The 18,003-nt window shown below is 45.6% G+C and overlaps 1 protein-coding gene across 1 annotated transcript in view; it reads right to left on the reverse strand.

The window, feature by feature from the left end:
• LOC116836374 (NACHT, LRR and PYD domains-containing protein 3-like) overlaps positions 1–18,003 on the reverse strand; it is a 95,722-nt gene that overhangs the window by 51,902 nt on the left and 25,817 nt on the right. Inside the window, exons 5-6 of the mRNA XM_032799938.2 lie at positions 9,175–9,345; positions 2,762–2,932 (exon numbers count right to left, since the gene is read on the reverse strand). Coding sequence (XP_032655829.1) covers positions 2,762–2,932; positions 9,175–9,345 — 342 coding nt within the window. The remainder of the gene's footprint in view (positions 1–2,761; positions 2,933–9,174; positions 9,346–18,003) is intronic.

Consider the following 18,003-nt stretch of genomic DNA (forward strand, 5'->3'; position numbering starts at 1 on the left):
CCTATTACAGGTTGGACAGAGCCTTCATAGTTCTTGTAATGTAATACTCAAAACAAAGAGAAAGATACTCCATAATACAAGAAAATGTAAAAAGCTGACTGCAGAATTCTAGCCCTGGGTGACATATTCAGTGCTTTCTAACTTGTAAATAACAAATGCTGTGCTATCTTGGGTGCACATTTTTGAGGCACAACTTCTGTGTAAGGTGAACAAGCTGCAACATTAATTACTTCCCAGAAGGAGTGTACGCCTCCTTTTCATATTGTACTGCTTCATCTTTTATTAATAAACTAAGCTAAACTGGATTATTTGGTCTCTTAAATACTTTTAATATTGAACCGGCAGTGTTGCCAAGCAAGTGGCTAGACCTCAGTGACTACTGTTAGACTGAGTGGATCATGAAGAGCACCAGTAGCCTTGGGTGTCAGTGCTTACAGTGATGAGGAGCTGCATTTTTTTGTTTTTAATTAATTTCTTCCATCATGTTTGTTAGTTTCTTAAACAGAATTTCCTTGCATGGTGTCAAGTATCAGACTGGGTAGCCATGTTAGTCTGGATCTGCAAAAGCAGCAAAGAGTCCTTTGGCACCTTATAGACTAACAGAAGTTTTGGAGCATGAGTGAATCACCCACAAAAGGTCATGCTCCAAAATGTCTGTTAGTCTATAAGGTCCCACAGGACTCTTTGCTGCTTTTACAGAATTTCTTTGTTTGTTTAAATTTTGTTATTTTTTCAGTTGTTTTGTTTGTTTAGTAGCTAAACTCAGTTTCTCTCTATCTTGTGTTTTCCTTTGGATGAGAGAGCTCTGGGCCCAAAGGAAGAATATCCTTGGAGTCCTCCATGTAGCCCAGAGAATGCTCACCAAAGCTCTTCCCCACCTGCTATAATGAAGTACCTTGGGGATGGAAGGATGGGAACTATCAGAGGGTGATGGAGAACCATGGAACCTGTGTTCATGCATACAAATCAGTGGTTAGTCAACAGTGCCATGGTGTAACATTTTTTGTTTTTGCACAAGAATTCCCAAAGCACCAAACAATTTTTTTTAAGTTGACACATGTTTGAAGGTCTAATGCTATAACATTGTATTTTTCATTCATTGTGTCTTTGTGAATCTGAGGGATGGGTGTTTGGGGCCAGGCCGAGCCAAGACCAATGAATCTCTCCTCAGCTGTTCTGAGGCTGGCATGCAGCAGAATACAAGTGGCAAATATCGCTAAAAAAAGGACAGAATTCTCTTTGGAATATTTTGCTTAATATTTCATCTATTTTTTAATCAAAATAATATTTTTCCAACTAACTCAAGTGAGTGGCTTGGCAGGTGACAGAATCAGTTTCATAGAGCTTAAGGCCTCAAGAGACCATTAGCTCATCTAGCCTGCCCTCCTGCACAACACAGGCCATTATGTTTCCCCTAAAGTTCCCTGTGCTGAGCCCAGTGATTCTGAGTTATCAAAACATTTGTGGAAGGATGGGCAGGGGCAATATGGAACTGCACTGGGAGGAGACTCGTTGTACGACTGCAGCTGCTTTTCCAGTGCTTGTGCTAAAATCGTGCAGAGGGTTGTGGTGGTGGAAAATATATGATTGCATTACCTCTGAGCAGGTTAAACACCAAATATGATGGGATCCCTTGTGCACTGCTGTATGCATGTTTGTGTGCGGCTGTGCAGAGTTGTTACGGAGTTGTGCTATTGCTGCCAAGCCCAACCGCCTGTGGCAGAGAGTCTCAACTGTGCTCCACAGGGGAATATCACTGGAGATGCCCAGGTTCAGAATCTTGGGCATTATAGCAGAGTGTTATCAACAGCTAGAATTCAGAGCAAAATGCAAGATCACTTCTTCGCTAAAGCTGTTACCAGGAACAGCACCAGGGACAGCATGGGATGGAGATGGTTTAATAAAAGAAAAGATAAAAAATAGGAGAAACGAAAATTGGGTTGGTGTGACACAGAGCGGCCTTGGCAAAGGGTCCCCTGTTCTTTGCAACCAGCTCTCATCTCAGGACTGACAAACTCAATACACCAAACACTTCTTATAGGATATTTATTCATCAAGTATAACATGTAACATATCTACAAAACGCTATGTTGTCTACCCTTGCCACATCCCAGAACATTCAATGGAAAAATATCAAAGACAATGGCAAAAGATCAAAACCACTTGGCGGTGAAAAGGAACACCACAGCAGGCAGGGGATCACCAGCTAGTTCTACAACTGACTGAGATTTCTGAGGAAAACCTGGTTCGTTAGATAGGAAAGGTAACTATTGACAAGTGTAGACCCTGGATCATGCATTAAGAGTTTTTTTCTGCATTGTAACCAGTTGTTTCTACCACTTTCTCTCTTTCCTGGATAAATATTTATTCTTTCTTAAATAAACTTACTTTTGTTTTCTTATAAGTGTTCACAAGTGCTGTGTCAGGGGCTGGATATCACAGGAGAATGAATCAAGGACTCAGTGATTATGGTGCCCCTCTTGTCCTCCTACAAGGCAAAGCTGGGGCTGGCGTAAGCCCAGAGGAGAGTGCTTGACTGAGTGAAAGGCTGGTGATGTCGTGGAGCTGACACCCAGCTACTACTAGTAAGACTCCCTCTAGCTATAGGCAGGGGCGTAACAAGGTGACTCTCAGTCCCCGAGAAACATCCGAGTGGGGCAGAGAGGAAAAAAATCTTCTCCTCTTCACCTTCTCTCACCGTGTAAAGCACTTTAAATAGCGAGCACCTGTGAATACACAGAGGAGGCCAAATGTTACTTACTCCAGTCTCTGCACTTTGCAGTTCGGGTGTTTCAGTCCCTCACACAGCAGCCGCACTCCAGAAACTCCTAGTTTATTATCACTCAGGTCCAGCTCTGTCAGGCTCTGGCTGGTTCTGAGAACAGCGGCAAGATCCCTGCAGCTAGTCTCTGTGAGACCACAACTCCACAACCTGCAGGAGAGAGAAACATAGAGAAGGGGGATTACAGTGTGAACAGGGCTCCATCACAGCTGTTCTGACAGGCGGCCCCGCTCACCAGCCCCTCTCCCTGACCAATCCACATGAAGAATGATGTAGAATTTCTGCTCCTCCACCTCTCCCAACCCCCACCCTACTGCAATGAGGAACCAGAGTGGGGTGGAACTTCCTGCCTAAGCCCCATCAGGGATAAAATGTCCTTCTCAGAATTCTGACTGGTCACAAAACAGGAGTCACTGGAGAAAATGTGATCCTCCACTTAGGACTCTGATCCCTGGTCTTCTTGACTGGTGAAAGACAGGTCTTGCTGGAGGCCTAGGCATGGCTAAAAGTATGAACCAAAGTAAGGCTATGAACAAAAGTACGCCATGTCAAAATAGTAACACTAAGTATCAGATAACCCAGTAAGTCCATTCCTGACCTGTGAGGCTGGTACAGGAACCCAAAGACCCCATCTGAGATAAGGAGAGAATGGTAGGATAATGGATGAGAATGTTTTGTTTGAGCTATCAGATACAAGGATAGTAACTAACAACATCTGCAGTGTAGTATGTAACTTGTTTGCATCAATGTATAAAAGGAGAAGTCATAAGAGGGGTAGCTTTGTTTTGGCCCTAGGCGACAGCATTATGTTGATTAAGCTGGTACGTTGTCATGGGCATACATGTATCAGTGTACCTGTAACATCTGAGCCTGGGCTCTGATAATGTTGACAACGAACCTGGCTGAACCTTCGCCAGAGAACTGAGGCTGTGGTCTTTCTTTATGATTAACATTGAGATCTTCTGAATTATGAAGCTACAAGCTATGCTGGTACAGTTAACACTGGAGCTCCACAAACAGCCTAGGAGCAGCACTGACCCACAGCAGCACAGGACATCATCATCTGCTCTCCCATTTCTGAGCTGCCTGATTAGGAAACTACTGAATAACTGAATCCAAATTCATCTGTCCATTGCAATATCCAGCTGAGATTTAGGCCTGGACACAGAACAGAGATGGTTCTGATGAGGCCGAGAGTGCTTTGTTCCCAGCTCTCATATCGTTGGTCCTGGGCTTTGTGAACTGCACTTCCCAGAGGAGTTCAGCAATCTCAGCAGTTCACAGATCAAAATTTGGTCCTTCATGTTACTGGGGTTAGATCCGTATTTTTATTAATATTTGTATTACAGTAGAACTCATCTTTATCTGCATTGCTGTGTTCCTTCGTTGGAGCACAGCATCTTCATGAATCTAGTTTGGAGTCTGGCATCGATGATGCACCGGTTAGTAGGTTCCCAGTTGATAAGTGATTTTTCTGCAGAATCTGTCATAATGAGAATTACTCCCTCTGAGTGGTTGTCGTAAGTATGCCCTGAGTAAATCAGATATTTCTTTTCTTGCCTAAAGCACTTCTTATTCACAACTCTCAATCTGCTCCCACTGATACCCAGGCTTTCAAGTCTATAGTTGTCCATAACTCTCATGAACCAGCCCTGAAGTGTTTTCTTGCTGTTGGCATCAAACTTTTCAGGGCTTTGACTTCCAGAGGCTGGCTTTCATCAGGAGCCTTCCTGAAGCACAAAGGGGCAGCAGTGTTCATTTCTACTGGAATGGTAGCCTGGTTCTGTTTCTATAACCGGTGAGGTGTTCTTACAAGACTGCATGTTTAGCTCTGCACTCAACTCTCTCCACTTTACCCAAGCTTGGGACTGACACACACAGGCACAAGATGCAGCAATGCAGAAGTGTATTAGTAACACAAACACTAGCCTAGCATAGGTAGACAGCAAATGCCAAGAAGACCGAAACTTAGCTAATGATATTGTGCTACTGAGCAACAGTCCTGGAAAGATACAAATGCAGACAACTTGGGGAAAATAGCAGGCCAAGCAGGGCTCAGAGTTAATTATACTAAATCAAACATCCTTGAAACCCAGAGGTCAAGCAGTAACTGCACATTAGAATGCAAAAATATCAGACAAATTGTTCTAGTTTCTTATCTCGGGAACACCATATTGACTAACAGATACCTCAAGAAGGAAGTGACTTCAAATATAGAAATGGCATTTACTCAACTCAGCAATGTATGGAAACCAAAGATATTCAGTACCCGAACAAAACTGAGAATCTTCAATTCAAACATAATCACAGTGTTAACATAAGGCTGCTAGAGCTAGAGAGCTATGATTCTTTACTCAGAAAACTAGACGCCTTAGAAAATAAGTGGCTACAAAGATTCTTGGCGTTGGTTGGAAGGACATCATCATCAACAAAAAGATGTGAGAAATCACCAACCAGCAGCTCATTTCCAGCACAATCTGAGGGCAGACTGACCATATTTGGGGCATGTACTACAGATGCCAACTAAGACTCCCACATGAAGACATCAAATGGAAATTGAATTCTGTGAGAAAACAGGGGTGCCCAAGAGAAACCTTGAGAAGAAGTCTAGCAAGGAGGGCAGAATACCTGAGAGCAAATGGAAGCAGCAGCAAATCACAGAAGATAATGGACGAGACTGGTTTATGCCATGTGCCAACATTGGCACAGTAAGGATGTAATAACATAGTGTAGTAATTCCAGCAATGCCGGGTGTAACAGAGCAGTCACCTCGCTCTGAGGGATAAGTAGTGAAAAGTAGTTGAGGGAGGTTTATTGGGTAGGCAGCCACAAGTCGGGTCACATCCAATTAGGATACAGCTGGCCCTGATAAAAGGGCTGGGAGCTAGGCAGAGGGAGTCTCACTCCACCGAGGGAGTGGGAAGGACCTGGCTGCTGGCTAGAGTAGGGTATCCCAAACAGAGCAGTCCTGGGAAGCTGTGACCAGGTGAGTCTTCAGGCCTGAGGCCTTGCTAAAAGGTCCTGTGGTGGTACTGAGGCTGCAGCAGTGCAGCCAGGCCTTGAAAAGGCAGCAGGTCCAAACCCCCTTGCCGATAATGAGTGGACACTTCAGATTACAGTTTGCCCCTGAGGGAAGGGGCTTGATGAACACTGAGGCAAGATGGGCTTAGGGGATTGGGGTTCCCCAAGGAGGGGAGGATCCTCAGTGTGGGGGCACTGCTGCAGGGCAGTATCCAGGAGAAGGGGCACTGTGGGCTAGGAGGGACATGGGGCCTGAAGTACAGTAGTGGAGAAAATGAAGAAGCAGGTGGCAGCAAAGAAGACACTGGCCAGCAGAGGGTGGACCAGAGCTGAATGAGCTAATTCCCAGGCAGGCCAGCAGGAGGCGCCACAGCAGTGATTTCACTGGGACTCATCCAACAACAGGGTCCCATTGTGCTAGGAGCTGTACAGAGTAGTAGCTAGTCCCTCCTCTGAAGAGTTTATGATTTAATTAGACAAGACAGACAAAAGGGAGGGGACAGGGGCAGAACACACAAACAGAATGAACAGTGCAATGGTGACCTTTTGTTTGTTATTTTGCTGTGAGGGGAAGGTGAGTGAGTCTTTGCATTTGGGTTTCAATTAATTCTTTGAGTGGGAGTTGCTAGGTGGTGATTAGCTAAATGGAAGCAAATAAGAAGGGAGGGGGAAATGAATGAGGGGAGCATGGAAAGAGGCTCAGGTGCACAGACTGTGAGGTAGGGGAAAAGACAGGGTTGCAACAAACAGCCAATAAGCACAAGGAAGAGAATGTCAAGAGTGACAATTTGTAGCAGGCAGTCTGATGACATCAGTGTCCATCAGTATCTGCTACTGAGGCTGCTTCTCTGTCTTCTCGTACTGATTAGGAGTCATCTCTGGTCCTGGGCTTGGTTCTGGAGTTTCATGGAGGATTAAGACCATGGCATTAAGCTGGCAGCAGAAACTGACTGGAAGCCAATGTGGGGATTGGAGCACTGAGCTGATGTAGTCACAGTGGCATAAACCACAGAAGAGGTAGAGAGTCCTCTTCTATTTGCTGAAACATATGCAGTGTTAGACTGAGTTTTAGGTGCAGTGAATCACAGTGATCATGTCTAGAGAGGAGAAGTAGATTGAACTATTTGGCTAAGTCCTTGTCTGGGCAGAATGTGGAAAGTTTCTGAGCAAACTGGCGATTCCTACTCCAACTTTGTTATAGGTCGTACCTCTAGGGCACCCCTGTGGGGTGTGTGTGGGCATCTCTCTCATCCCTAAGGTCCCTTTCTAGCTGGAGGTGTTGCTATAGCGCTGGTTTGTAGGGTGCAGGGTGCAGTCTCCTCGTGGTCAGTCTTTGGGAGGCAGCTTCTCCTCCTTTAAGGCCTGGCCACAAGCCAAGACAGAAAAAAGCGATGAAAATAATCCTGCAGCCCACACAACAGTCTGGGCTCATCTCGCTGTTCCTTGCAAGGTAACAGGTAAATAGTCTCTGAGAATGGGGTTTGGTTCCTAACACCCTGAGTGACTGAGAGATCCATTCTGAGCACCTGGGCTCTAATGAAAAGCAAAGCAGAGTAAAGATGGTTCCTCTGACTTTCCAGAGGGTTCAGACAACAGAATTTCTTCTGCAGCTTCCCTGGTGAGCAGCCCCTGCTCTGTGGAGCAGGGGATCACTAGTTCTGCTTTTCTCTGAATGCCAACCTGCACTGGACTTAGATCCTCCCATTTAAGGAGCCACCCCTCTCCAGGTGTAATTGGTCTCAGCAGTGTGCCAGGTTGGGGCTGAATGTGCCCAGAGGAGATCGTTAACCTCTTCCTGACTGGGGTGGGAATCTCTCCCACCACATATCCCACCCGTCAAGATGGAACTCAGGATCCCCTGATCCAATCCTGATTTCACCACCAGTCCCAGTCAGGGCTGGATAAGCCCTATGGAGCCCCAGGGTGGACCATGCTCGGTGAAGCAGGGACCTTTGGAGACTGTAGCTGAAATAAGTCTCTACTGAGCATCGGCACTGAGATTTTTCAAAGGCTTATAACTTTGAAAATTGGGGCAGATTTTCATAGGAACAGAAATAGCATATTCCTGGCACAAATGCTCTCCCTGCCAAATTTCAAGTTCCTGCTCCAAAGCATGGGGGTGATAGAGCTTCTCACTGAAAAGTTCACCAGAATTACTTGGGGAAAAACAGTGTGTTTCACTAGCCTATCGATGAACCATTTAGGCTGAAATTTCACTGTAATTTCCTTTTGAAGCTAGTGAGGAGGGTGCTGTGGGCCAAAAGAAAGCATATCCTTTGGGGTTCTCCATGCAGCTCCGAGAATGCTCACCAAAGTTCTTCCCCACCTGCTATGGTGGAGTCCCTTGGAACTGGAAGGACGGAAGCAATCAGAAGGTGATGGAGTATTACGGAAAAGAGGATTTAATTGGGGTGGGAGAGTGCAGAAGGTAGGGTTCATCCAGGTGTTAATTTGTTAACTAATTACCCTGTTCCGTGTTCTCTTAAGCGCATCTCAGGAGTGTGGAAATCACTGTGGATGCTGTCAGCAGGCAGTCATTATGCACTGTGGGGTGTCTGTGTTCATGCATATAAATCAGGGGTTAGTCAGCACTGCCCTGGTGTAGTATTTTATGTTTTTGCACAAGAATTCCCAATGCACCAAACCATTTTTTTAAGTGGACGTGTGGTTGAAGCTCTAATGCTGTAACATTATATTTCTCATTTACTGTGTTTTTGTAAATCTGAGGGGTGGGTTGTTTGGGGCCAGCCCGAGCGGAGACCAACATGTCTCCCCTCAGCTGCTCTGGGGCTGGTGAGCAGCAGTGATAGGAGTGGCAGATATTGCTGAAAAATGGAAACAATTCTCTTTGGAATATTTTGCTTAATATTTCATCCATTTTTTAACCAAAACTAAGAATTTTTCCAATTAACTCCAGTGAGCGGCTTGGCGGGTGACAGAATCAGTTTTACAGAGTTTAAGGCCAGAAGAGATCATTAACTCATCTAGTCTGCCTTCTTTCATATCACAGGCCATTACATTTCACCCAGATACCCCTGTGTTGAGCCCAGTGATTCTGAGTTATCAAAGGACTCGTGGAAAGATGGGCAGGGGCAGTGTGGAACTTCACTGGGAGAAGACTCACTGCACGACTGCAGCTGCTTTGCCAGTGCTTGTGCTAAAAAGTGCATGTAGCTACACCCAGCTACTACTAGCAAGACTCCCTCCAGCTGTAGGTAGGGGGTAATGAGGTGACTCTCAGTCACCGAGAAACATCAGAGTGGAACAGAGAGAAAAATAAATCCTCTCCTCCTCTCCATCATCTCTCACTGTGTAAAGCACTTACACAGAGGACACCTGTAAATACACAGAGGAGGCCAAATGTTACTTACCGCAGACTCTGCAGTTTGCAGTTCAGTTGTTTCAGTTCCTCGCACAGCAGCTGCACTCCAGCATCTCCTGGATTATTAGCACCCATGTCCAGCTCTGTCAGGCTCTGGCTGGTGCTGAGAACAGCGGCGAGATCCCCAAAGCAAGCAGCTGTGAGACCACAACTCCCCAAGCTGCAGGAGAGAGAAACACAGAGAAGGGGATCACAGTGTGAAGGCGGTTCATCACAACTAGTCTGACAGGCAGCCCTGCCCACCAGCCCCTCTCCCAGACCAATCCACCTGAAGAATGATGTAGAAGCCCTGCTCCACTGCCTGTCCCAATCCCCACCCTATTGCAATGAGGAACCAGTGTGGGGTAGAATTTCCTGCCTAATCCCCAGCCCCTACACTTCACTCTTGACCAATCAGCACTGTGAATGGCCCAGACACCCCAATCCTTAAACCTCTGCCACTGACTTAAGACTTCATCACTAAGCACCGCTCCTCAACCTTTCCACTGACCAACCAGAATTTAAGGGGCAGCAGTCTGGGCATCCTAAGTCCCATCTACCTACCTCTCAGTCAATCAGATTGGACTTGGCACTGATCAGCCCTGGAAATGATGCGACCCAATCATAGGAGGCCCCTCCCCATACACCTGGGCCAGGCTCAGAGCAGCAGGAGCTGGGAGATCCTGCCCCTCCGCATCCTTGGTGCTAGCTCATCTGCTCCCCTGCAGTACACAGACGTCTCCTGTCGCTGCCCCCAGCTCTGAGCCTCAGACCTGGGATGGGGAGGCAACTGCGAGGTCCAGCACTGGCAGCATCACATCGACCTTCTGCTGAGACCAGGGATCAAATGCTGGGGGGATTGGATGACAAAGAGGAGAACAGCCCCACAACCAGAGGGACCAGGGCCTGTTCCAGAAACACTGGTGGGGTTATTACAACAGATTTTTTTTTTTTTACTGGATTCTGCAACCCCCCTGCAGACTCTGGGCTTCTTGGGAACTTCCAGCCAGTGGAGTGTGGAACTATGGCAGCAGCCTGGCCATGACCATGTGCATCTCAATGACCAGCCCCCACTTCTCCCTCCCTCCAGGGCTCACAGGGAAACCTCTACACCCATGACAGCAGCCAAATCTTGCGCACATGTAGAAACATACTACCCACCAGAACTGTCACCAGCTTGGCCTCCTCTCCATCACTATAGTTTCCTTGAAAATATGATGTGACGCAGTAAGGACTATCTGCATGGGGGATGGGAGAGTAGGGGATGACTTTAGGTGAGGGACAGGACCTGAGCCTGTAACCTGAGCCAGGAACGTGGGTGGGCAGAGTCAACACCTTTGCCCAGGAAGCTGGACAAAGGAAGAGAGTCTGCTGGAGAGGTTTTTAGTTTCAGTTTTGGGCTGGCTGGGAAAAAGCAGGGAACCCCAAGTCTGGGGTCTAAGATCCTTGCCCCCAGAGGGACCTGAATGAGGGGTCCTGGTTCTACCTATAAGCCCTGCTTGGGACTGTGTTCCTGTTGTCTAATAAACCTTCTGTGTTACTGGCTGGCTGAGAGTCACGGTGAATCGCAGGAAGTGTGGGTTTCAGGGCCCGGACTCCCCCACACTCCGTGACATATGGTCACTCCACTGAATGAGGAGAGGAGTCCCAATGTTCCAGAGAGAAAAAGAGTCCTGAATTTGTATAAGGGAGAGAATCCCTCACTTCCTGGGGTTGGGACAGGTTCAATCAGGATTGGTAGAGGCCCAGAGATATTTTGGAGGCAGGAAGAGAGGCAACCCAATGCGATGAGAGACTCTACGTTTGAGTTGAACAGCAAAAGAAAACAACTCATGGGTATATGTGGGAAACTATGGAGATAAGCCCTAGTCAGGGGAGGTGGGGAGAGGGTGTTCTTGATGAAGCAACAAAGAGCTCCACAAGACTTAAAGGTAAGAAAGGAGGGAAAACAAATGAGAAGTTGAGGAGAAAAAGACACCAAAGTGGGGAGAAGACACATGAAGGAAAAGAAAGACCCCAATTGGGATTAAAAAAAAGGAGAGACACCCCCCCAAATGAGGAGTGGTGTTGGGGGTAAGCTCTGGGAAGGAAGCAGCTGTGCCAACTGTAGTAGAGATTATCCTTTGCCCTGGGTACTGATTACAGTCCATTCTGGAGGCAGATTTTCTCCTTGGGAATTTGGTGTTGGGCTCAGATCTCTGGAAGAGAAGCCTCTGCTGTTTCACCATCTCATTCCAAAACAGATGAATAAATGTAAATATGACAAGTTTCACTTAGAGTTTACCCAGACTCTCTGTCACCGATTTCTCCTCTGATCTGCAAGGTGCAGGACATCTGCCACCACTTTGCTGAGGGTAACGCTGGTGTCAGAACAAGACACTGATGCTAGAAGAAAGAGCAACAATACACACAGACAGTCCTGCCCTGAGGATCCTACAATTTAAATAGACTAGAAAGGCTAAAGGTAGGGAAAGGAAATATTATTATTGTCATTTTTCAAATGGAGAATTGAGACCCATAAGAGATTAAATGACTTGCCCAATATTACACAGCGAGACTAAGTTTTGATTTAATTACACGACCATCCTTTCTCTTGCATAGAGCTGAGCTTAGTCCCTTGTGTTTCTCAGTTTCAGAAGTGCCCTCATATTTTTTAACCAACATGACCTCTTTTTTTCCCCTCATAGGCTCTTAAGCAAGAGCCTCCTACCAATCAGGTATTGAACATTAGGGCCTGAGCTACTGAGGCTTCTTACCATGATACCTATTGTGATTTGCTAAAGTGTCTAGGAAGAATTCAAAAAGATCTAACTACTGACCAGACCCAAACAAACGTTTGAAGAGCTGTTGGAAGGGAAAACAAAAATTCAAAATGGGTTCCCTAGAAGTGAGGGAACTCTAGTGTGGGGGCGGGGGCGGGGCAGGGAAGAATTGGACTGGCTCAGATGTTTTTGAAATGTCAAGTGCCATTTCCAGTATTTTAGAAATTTGCCATACATTTCAAGGGCAAAATTACATTCATTGTTTTCATCTGGATTTCTGTAGTAGGATGGCTTGCTAGTGTGTCATATTATGATGTACTGTTAAGAGATGGGGATACATCAAGACCATGTGACCCCAAAAACTTAGATTAGATTATTTCCCAGCAGATGCATACACAGTCCAAAAGCAAGCATCAAGTCAGTCGGAGACAGGAATGGATGCAAAAGCATTGGCAGCTCCATGATTAAGTTTACATGTAGATTTATACTTGAAGCAGGACTGAAAACTATTTATTTTTACCAGATTACCAGCCCAGACCCATTTGGGGCTCTAAGGGGTAACCCATCAGCTAGAATAAATTCATTGCTACCATGGTATCAAGTATCAGAGGGGTACCCGTGTTTGTTGCTTTTTACAGCTCCAGACCAAGAGTCTTGTGGCACCTTATAGACTAACAGATGTATTGGAGCATAAGCTTTCATGGGTGAATACCCACTGCGTCTGACGAAGTGGATATTCACCCACGAAAGCTTATGCTCCAATACATTTGTTAGTCTATAAGGTGCCACAGGACTCTTTATTGCTACCATGTTAGGCACATATCTGGCAGTCATCACCAAGGTGGACGTAGATGTGGAAAGTGATGTGTTTTTTCTCTAATGATTAAACATTATTGGTTATCCAATCTGAAAAAAATTAGAAAAATCACAAAAATGGCCACAGCTCATAAAAAACATTTAATTTTCACCACAAGTGGCAGAAATCTTCTAAATATGACTGATAATGTAACTACATACTCAAAATAACACTGTTTTTTGAAAGTTTGAGAAATACTTAGACCCAGGTGATAGATTGTATGTATTTTCCTATACTTTTTTCCTCTGGTTGAAGCAAAAGTCTGTAATAATAGAACAATGTAAGCTTGTAAACTGGATTGATCTGAGAACAGTTTTTATGTCTGCAATTTTTATGAAGATATGCAGACAAGAAGACTCCTACCCCCTAGTTATAAAGTGTTTTTGTTATTACCACTTCAGCTCTGTGGCCATCAGGGATAACATGACCCCTCCTTCTCAGAATTCTGCCAAATCACAAAAGAGGAATCCTAGAAACACTAGAGGAAATCTAAGCCTCCACTTATGACTCTGATCCTTAATTCTTGGAGGCTGATGAAGGACAGTAAGAGCACTTAGAACACCTACAAACAACTATTATCACCACCAGTGTTCCCTCTATTTTTCCCCTTCATGTGTGGAATGAATTTTGTTATGTGCACCAATACGGAGGTGATGTGTTACAAATCACCTCCATATTGGTGCACATAACCAAAATTAATGAGGTGGGTCCGAAGGTTTCAGAGTGTGGGACGGGCTCAGGGTAGGGCAGAGGACTGGGGTGTGGGGGATGAGGGATCTGGCTGGGGGTGAGGGCTCTGGGTGGTGCCGGGGATGAGGGGTTTAGGGGTGTGAGATCAGGGCTGGGAAGAGGGTTGGGTTAGATCAGCTCCTCAGCTGATTACATCTGATGCCACATTGCATCAGAAGATATGTGGTTTCTCAGGTAGCCATCACCCAGTCCATTTAAGATTTTACAGATGAAAAGGGGACCTCTACATTTTGCATAACACCAGTAGGAAGCCAGTGCAGACAATACAGCACAAATGTGTCAATGTTCTACTTTATAACCAGGCATCTACAGTCTAACTTAGCTGAAGTTTCTGAATTGTCTTTTATGATCTCTAACAGAGCTCACTGCAGTGATTCAATCTCAAGGGGATAAAGGCCTCCAGAATTGTGGCTAGCTCTGCATCTGAAAGGAAAGGTTGGAAACTTTTTGACGTGCAGAGGGGGAAAAATAAAACCCCACATTCTTGACTACTGCCAGATACAGTGACCATCTTTGACACTGACAAATTAATACAGGGCCATGGGCAAAATAATATAAAGCTATTGGCAAATTAATTCAGGGCCACTGATAAAGCTCCTTAGTGGTATTTAAAATCAGAACTAGGGTAAAAGGCAATGTAGGATGTTGTCACAGTCACAGTAAAATTACCCATGGGGTCCCCTGGGTAAGCACCAGCACTGTATATTGCTAATGCTTTGAGATGCACTGGAAAGGATTTCGGGAAGGGTTGAAGGTGTGAGTGTGGAGTGAAAGATTCCTTTGCAGGTTGCAAAAGGCCAAAGAGAATGGGTTAACTCGACACTCCATCTAGGTTGGAAGATAAGACGCTGACTCCAACCCAAAGCCATGGCACACAACCGACTCTCGGCTGCCTGCCAAGAAAGACGGGCTTAAATTCCAGCCCTGACCAGTCATGAGAACATAGCAGTAAACTGAACAAAACTGCAGGAGACTGCAAAAAAGCTAGTGAAACAGTGAAGGCCAGTAAGGGGGAAAACAACAGTTTTGCATCCCTGAAGCAGGTGTAGTTTTGGAAAAGCTGAACAAGCCACAGAAAGCCGTTTTGGACTGGTACAAAAAGCATGGGGAACAAAGGTCCCTGGCCAACCCCTCGAGGCCCCCCCCACCCCCCAAAAAAAACTAGGGCTTAAAGCTCTCCCAAAAGCTGAAGCAAGGCAAAAGTCAACAGTGGACCCTGGAAGGCCTGTGCACAGGACAAAACTCTCATCCACCCTTCCCCCTCTTCTTACGTTACACCCAGACTTGGCCAGCCCTGGGTTGTGCACGTATGAGTAAGAAAGTGGGTTATGGCATAGGTATTAATGCTTATTTCCTTCCTTTGAGTGATGTGGGATGCACCCTGCGCTCACCACTGTTATTTTATTAATAAACCTTTAAAATTTAGACACGTGATATGATCCTTCATCTTTTCCCCTAACAATCCTGTGGCCTCAGCCTAGTCACCTAATGCCTCAGGCAAATTGGTAACATAAATATGTCAGAATGTGCGGTTCTTATCCACTGGCAGATGAAAGATATTCCCATGACTGCACGCTGCACTGCCCAATTGCTCTGCTCCATCTATTCTCACATTTTTAACTTCCCCTTCTGTGATTTAGGAACAATAAAGCACACTGGGAGCTGGATCTCATACTCTTTAAGATTTCTGAGAGGCTGAAAATATTGCAATATATCAAAGTAAAAATGAAGGCAATGAAGAGTGCTAAGGGGAAGTAGTCTAGTTTAGAGGCCTATAGTGTTATCTTCTTTTTTAGCTCATTTTCACAGCTCATGAAACTCTCTAGTTGTGTTTCAAACATGAAAAACAAATCCACTGCCAGCAGCCTTGTTTTCATTATGAATAACTTGCCACAACAAACCAGTCTCAGTCAGCCAGTCTGCCCTGGGGCTGGGGCTAGAGCATTCCCCACAGCCCTCTCCCCACCAGCAGCACAGAGCTCCGGGGGAAGGGGTGCTTCTTTCCCCACTGGTAGCATGGAGCTCTAGGGGAAGGGGCCCCTCTCTCTCCGCCGGCAGCACAGAGCTCTGGAGGAAGGGGCCCCTTTCTCCCTGCCAGTAGCATGGAGCTCCAAAGGAGGTGATACAAACAGCTCCCTGGCAGAATTTTCTATCCAGGTTGTACTGAGCATTCTCACAGGAACTGAGCCAGCTCAGTAACTTTGTGCTGGTTTTGCCATTACACTGAGATCACATAGCTCTGGGGCCAGGCTCATGGTAGCCCTGCACACCCCAAATTGCTCCGCTCCCTAGTTCCCAGGCACCCTCTACCTCTGTCCTCTCCAGGCCCTTGCTGTGTTGCCCTTTGGAGCTGCTGTACAGCCATTTATAGTTTGTGGCCACGCAGTTTAGAACAAACTTAGGTCACTGTCTGCTATTGATAGAACAACCAGGTGTCTGGTTTTCGACTGGAACACCCAGTCGAAAAGGGATACTAGTGGCTCCAGTCAACACTGCTGACTGGGTCACTGACTGCCTGGTTGGCGGCATCACTCAGTGGGGCTAGTAGGTTCCCTGCTAGCCTCCGCAATGCGCAGCTCCTGGGAATCAGCCAGCATGTTCCCACTCTGGCTTCTACATGTAGGGGCTCCCAGGGAGCTCTGCACGTATGGGAACCATGGCCAATTGAAGCAGTGGGTGTGATGCCTGTGGATGGTGCAGTGTATTGGCCCCTAGGCAAATTCATAAAGTAGCCCTATACTGACACTTACAGTTGTGGGTTATGCATGGTATTTCTGACATTTCATATTGTATTATTTTAGGACAGCGTCCCTTATATGCAATCCCACCATGTGCAGCAATTTCATCTCTATTATTATTAAATTATAATGAGCTGCCTCTCCTCCAGTGGCTGGCCTGCAGGAGGTCATGGCATCAGAGAGATTGAGGGAATGGGAAATTGAAACAAAGCATTCTTATGGTACTGGTGCAGCCTGTCACCAGCTCCAGGGGAAAATAGCACTGCTATGTTAGGGCTCTCATCACATTTTGGATTGTATATAACATGATCTGGCCTCATTCCTTCCAATACCCGTGATGTTACAATATATTTAGCACCAATATTGTCTTATGTTAGGGGCACCTGGGATTTTCCCCTGATTAGTCCTCTAGAATTATTTTGTCATGCTGTTGTCAGGTTGGGCATTTTTTGTTTCTTGTCTGAGCTTGTCAAACTTTGTCTTTGAAATGGGTAGTATTGGAGTCAAACTCTTTCTCTTTCAGCTCCCTGATTTCACTATTTATAGATGCCCTTGCAAGTACAGCTGCTTTAGGAGGCTCCTTTCTGAGTCTTTATGTCACATTAATGAGAACTTTTGCAAAGTCATAATAATTTTCTGACATATTAGCTGTAGTAACTCGGAACCCTCCCCATCTAGTGTCTCGTGTCTAGCAGTTGAGGATTTTGGCTACAGGCAGTCCCATCATACCTCCCCTGCTATATGTTTATCCAGCTCAGTTTTGAAGTCAATTAGGGTTTTTGCTCCCCTTCAAAGGCTATTCCAAAACTTCACTCCTTACATAGTTGGAAACCTCCTAATTTCAAACCTAAACTTGTTGATAGCCAGTTTATATCTATTTTGTCTCGGGTCAACACTGGCACTTAACTTTAATAATTTCTTTTCCTCCCTGGCATTTATCCCTCTGATGTATTCATAGAGATAAATCATATCTCCCCTCAACCTTCTTTTGGTTAAGCCTCATAAGCCAAGCTCCCTGAGTCTCCTTTCATAAGGTAGGTTTTCCCTTCCAAGGATCATTCAAGTCCCCATTCTCTGCACCTGTTCCAGTTTGCATTCATCTTTTTTAAAAATGGGAGATGAGAATTGTACACAGTATTCCATGTGAGGTCTCACCAGTGCCTTGTATAACGGTACTAACACGTCCCTGTCTCTACTGGAAATATCTCGCCTGACTCACCCTAGGACAGCATTAGTCTTTTTCATGTTTACACCACATTGACAGCTCATAGTCAGCCTGTGATCAACCAATACACCTCCTTTGTTACTTCCAACTGATAAGTCCCCAGCTTATAGAAAAAATTATTGTTCTTAGTCCATAAATGACTGACCTTGCATTTTTCACTATTAAATTTCATTCTGTTTCAATTATTCCAGTTTACAAGGTCATCCAGACTTCTTGTATGATATTCCGATCCTCCTCCATATTGGCAATACCTCCCAACTTTGTATCTGCAAATTTTATTAGCATGGTCTCACTTTTCGTGCCAAGGTCAGTAATAAAAATGTTAAGTAAGACTGGTCCCAAGACTGATCCCTGAGGGACACAGACAAGGTCAGCTCTTGGTTTGCTGCACTGGGCAACACAGTATGGGGAGGAGGTGAGCAGTCCTCAGTGGTGAAAGAACAGATTAAGGACTATTTAGAAAAATTGGACATGCACAAGTCCATGTGGCCAGATGCAATGCACCTGA

Source organism: Chelonoidis abingdonii, chromosome 4, assembly GCF_003597395.2.
Source record: "Chelonoidis abingdonii isolate Lonesome George chromosome 4, CheloAbing_2.0, whole genome shotgun sequence".
Classification (NCBI taxonomy): Eukaryota; Metazoa; Chordata; order Testudines; family Testudinidae; genus Chelonoidis; species Chelonoidis abingdonii.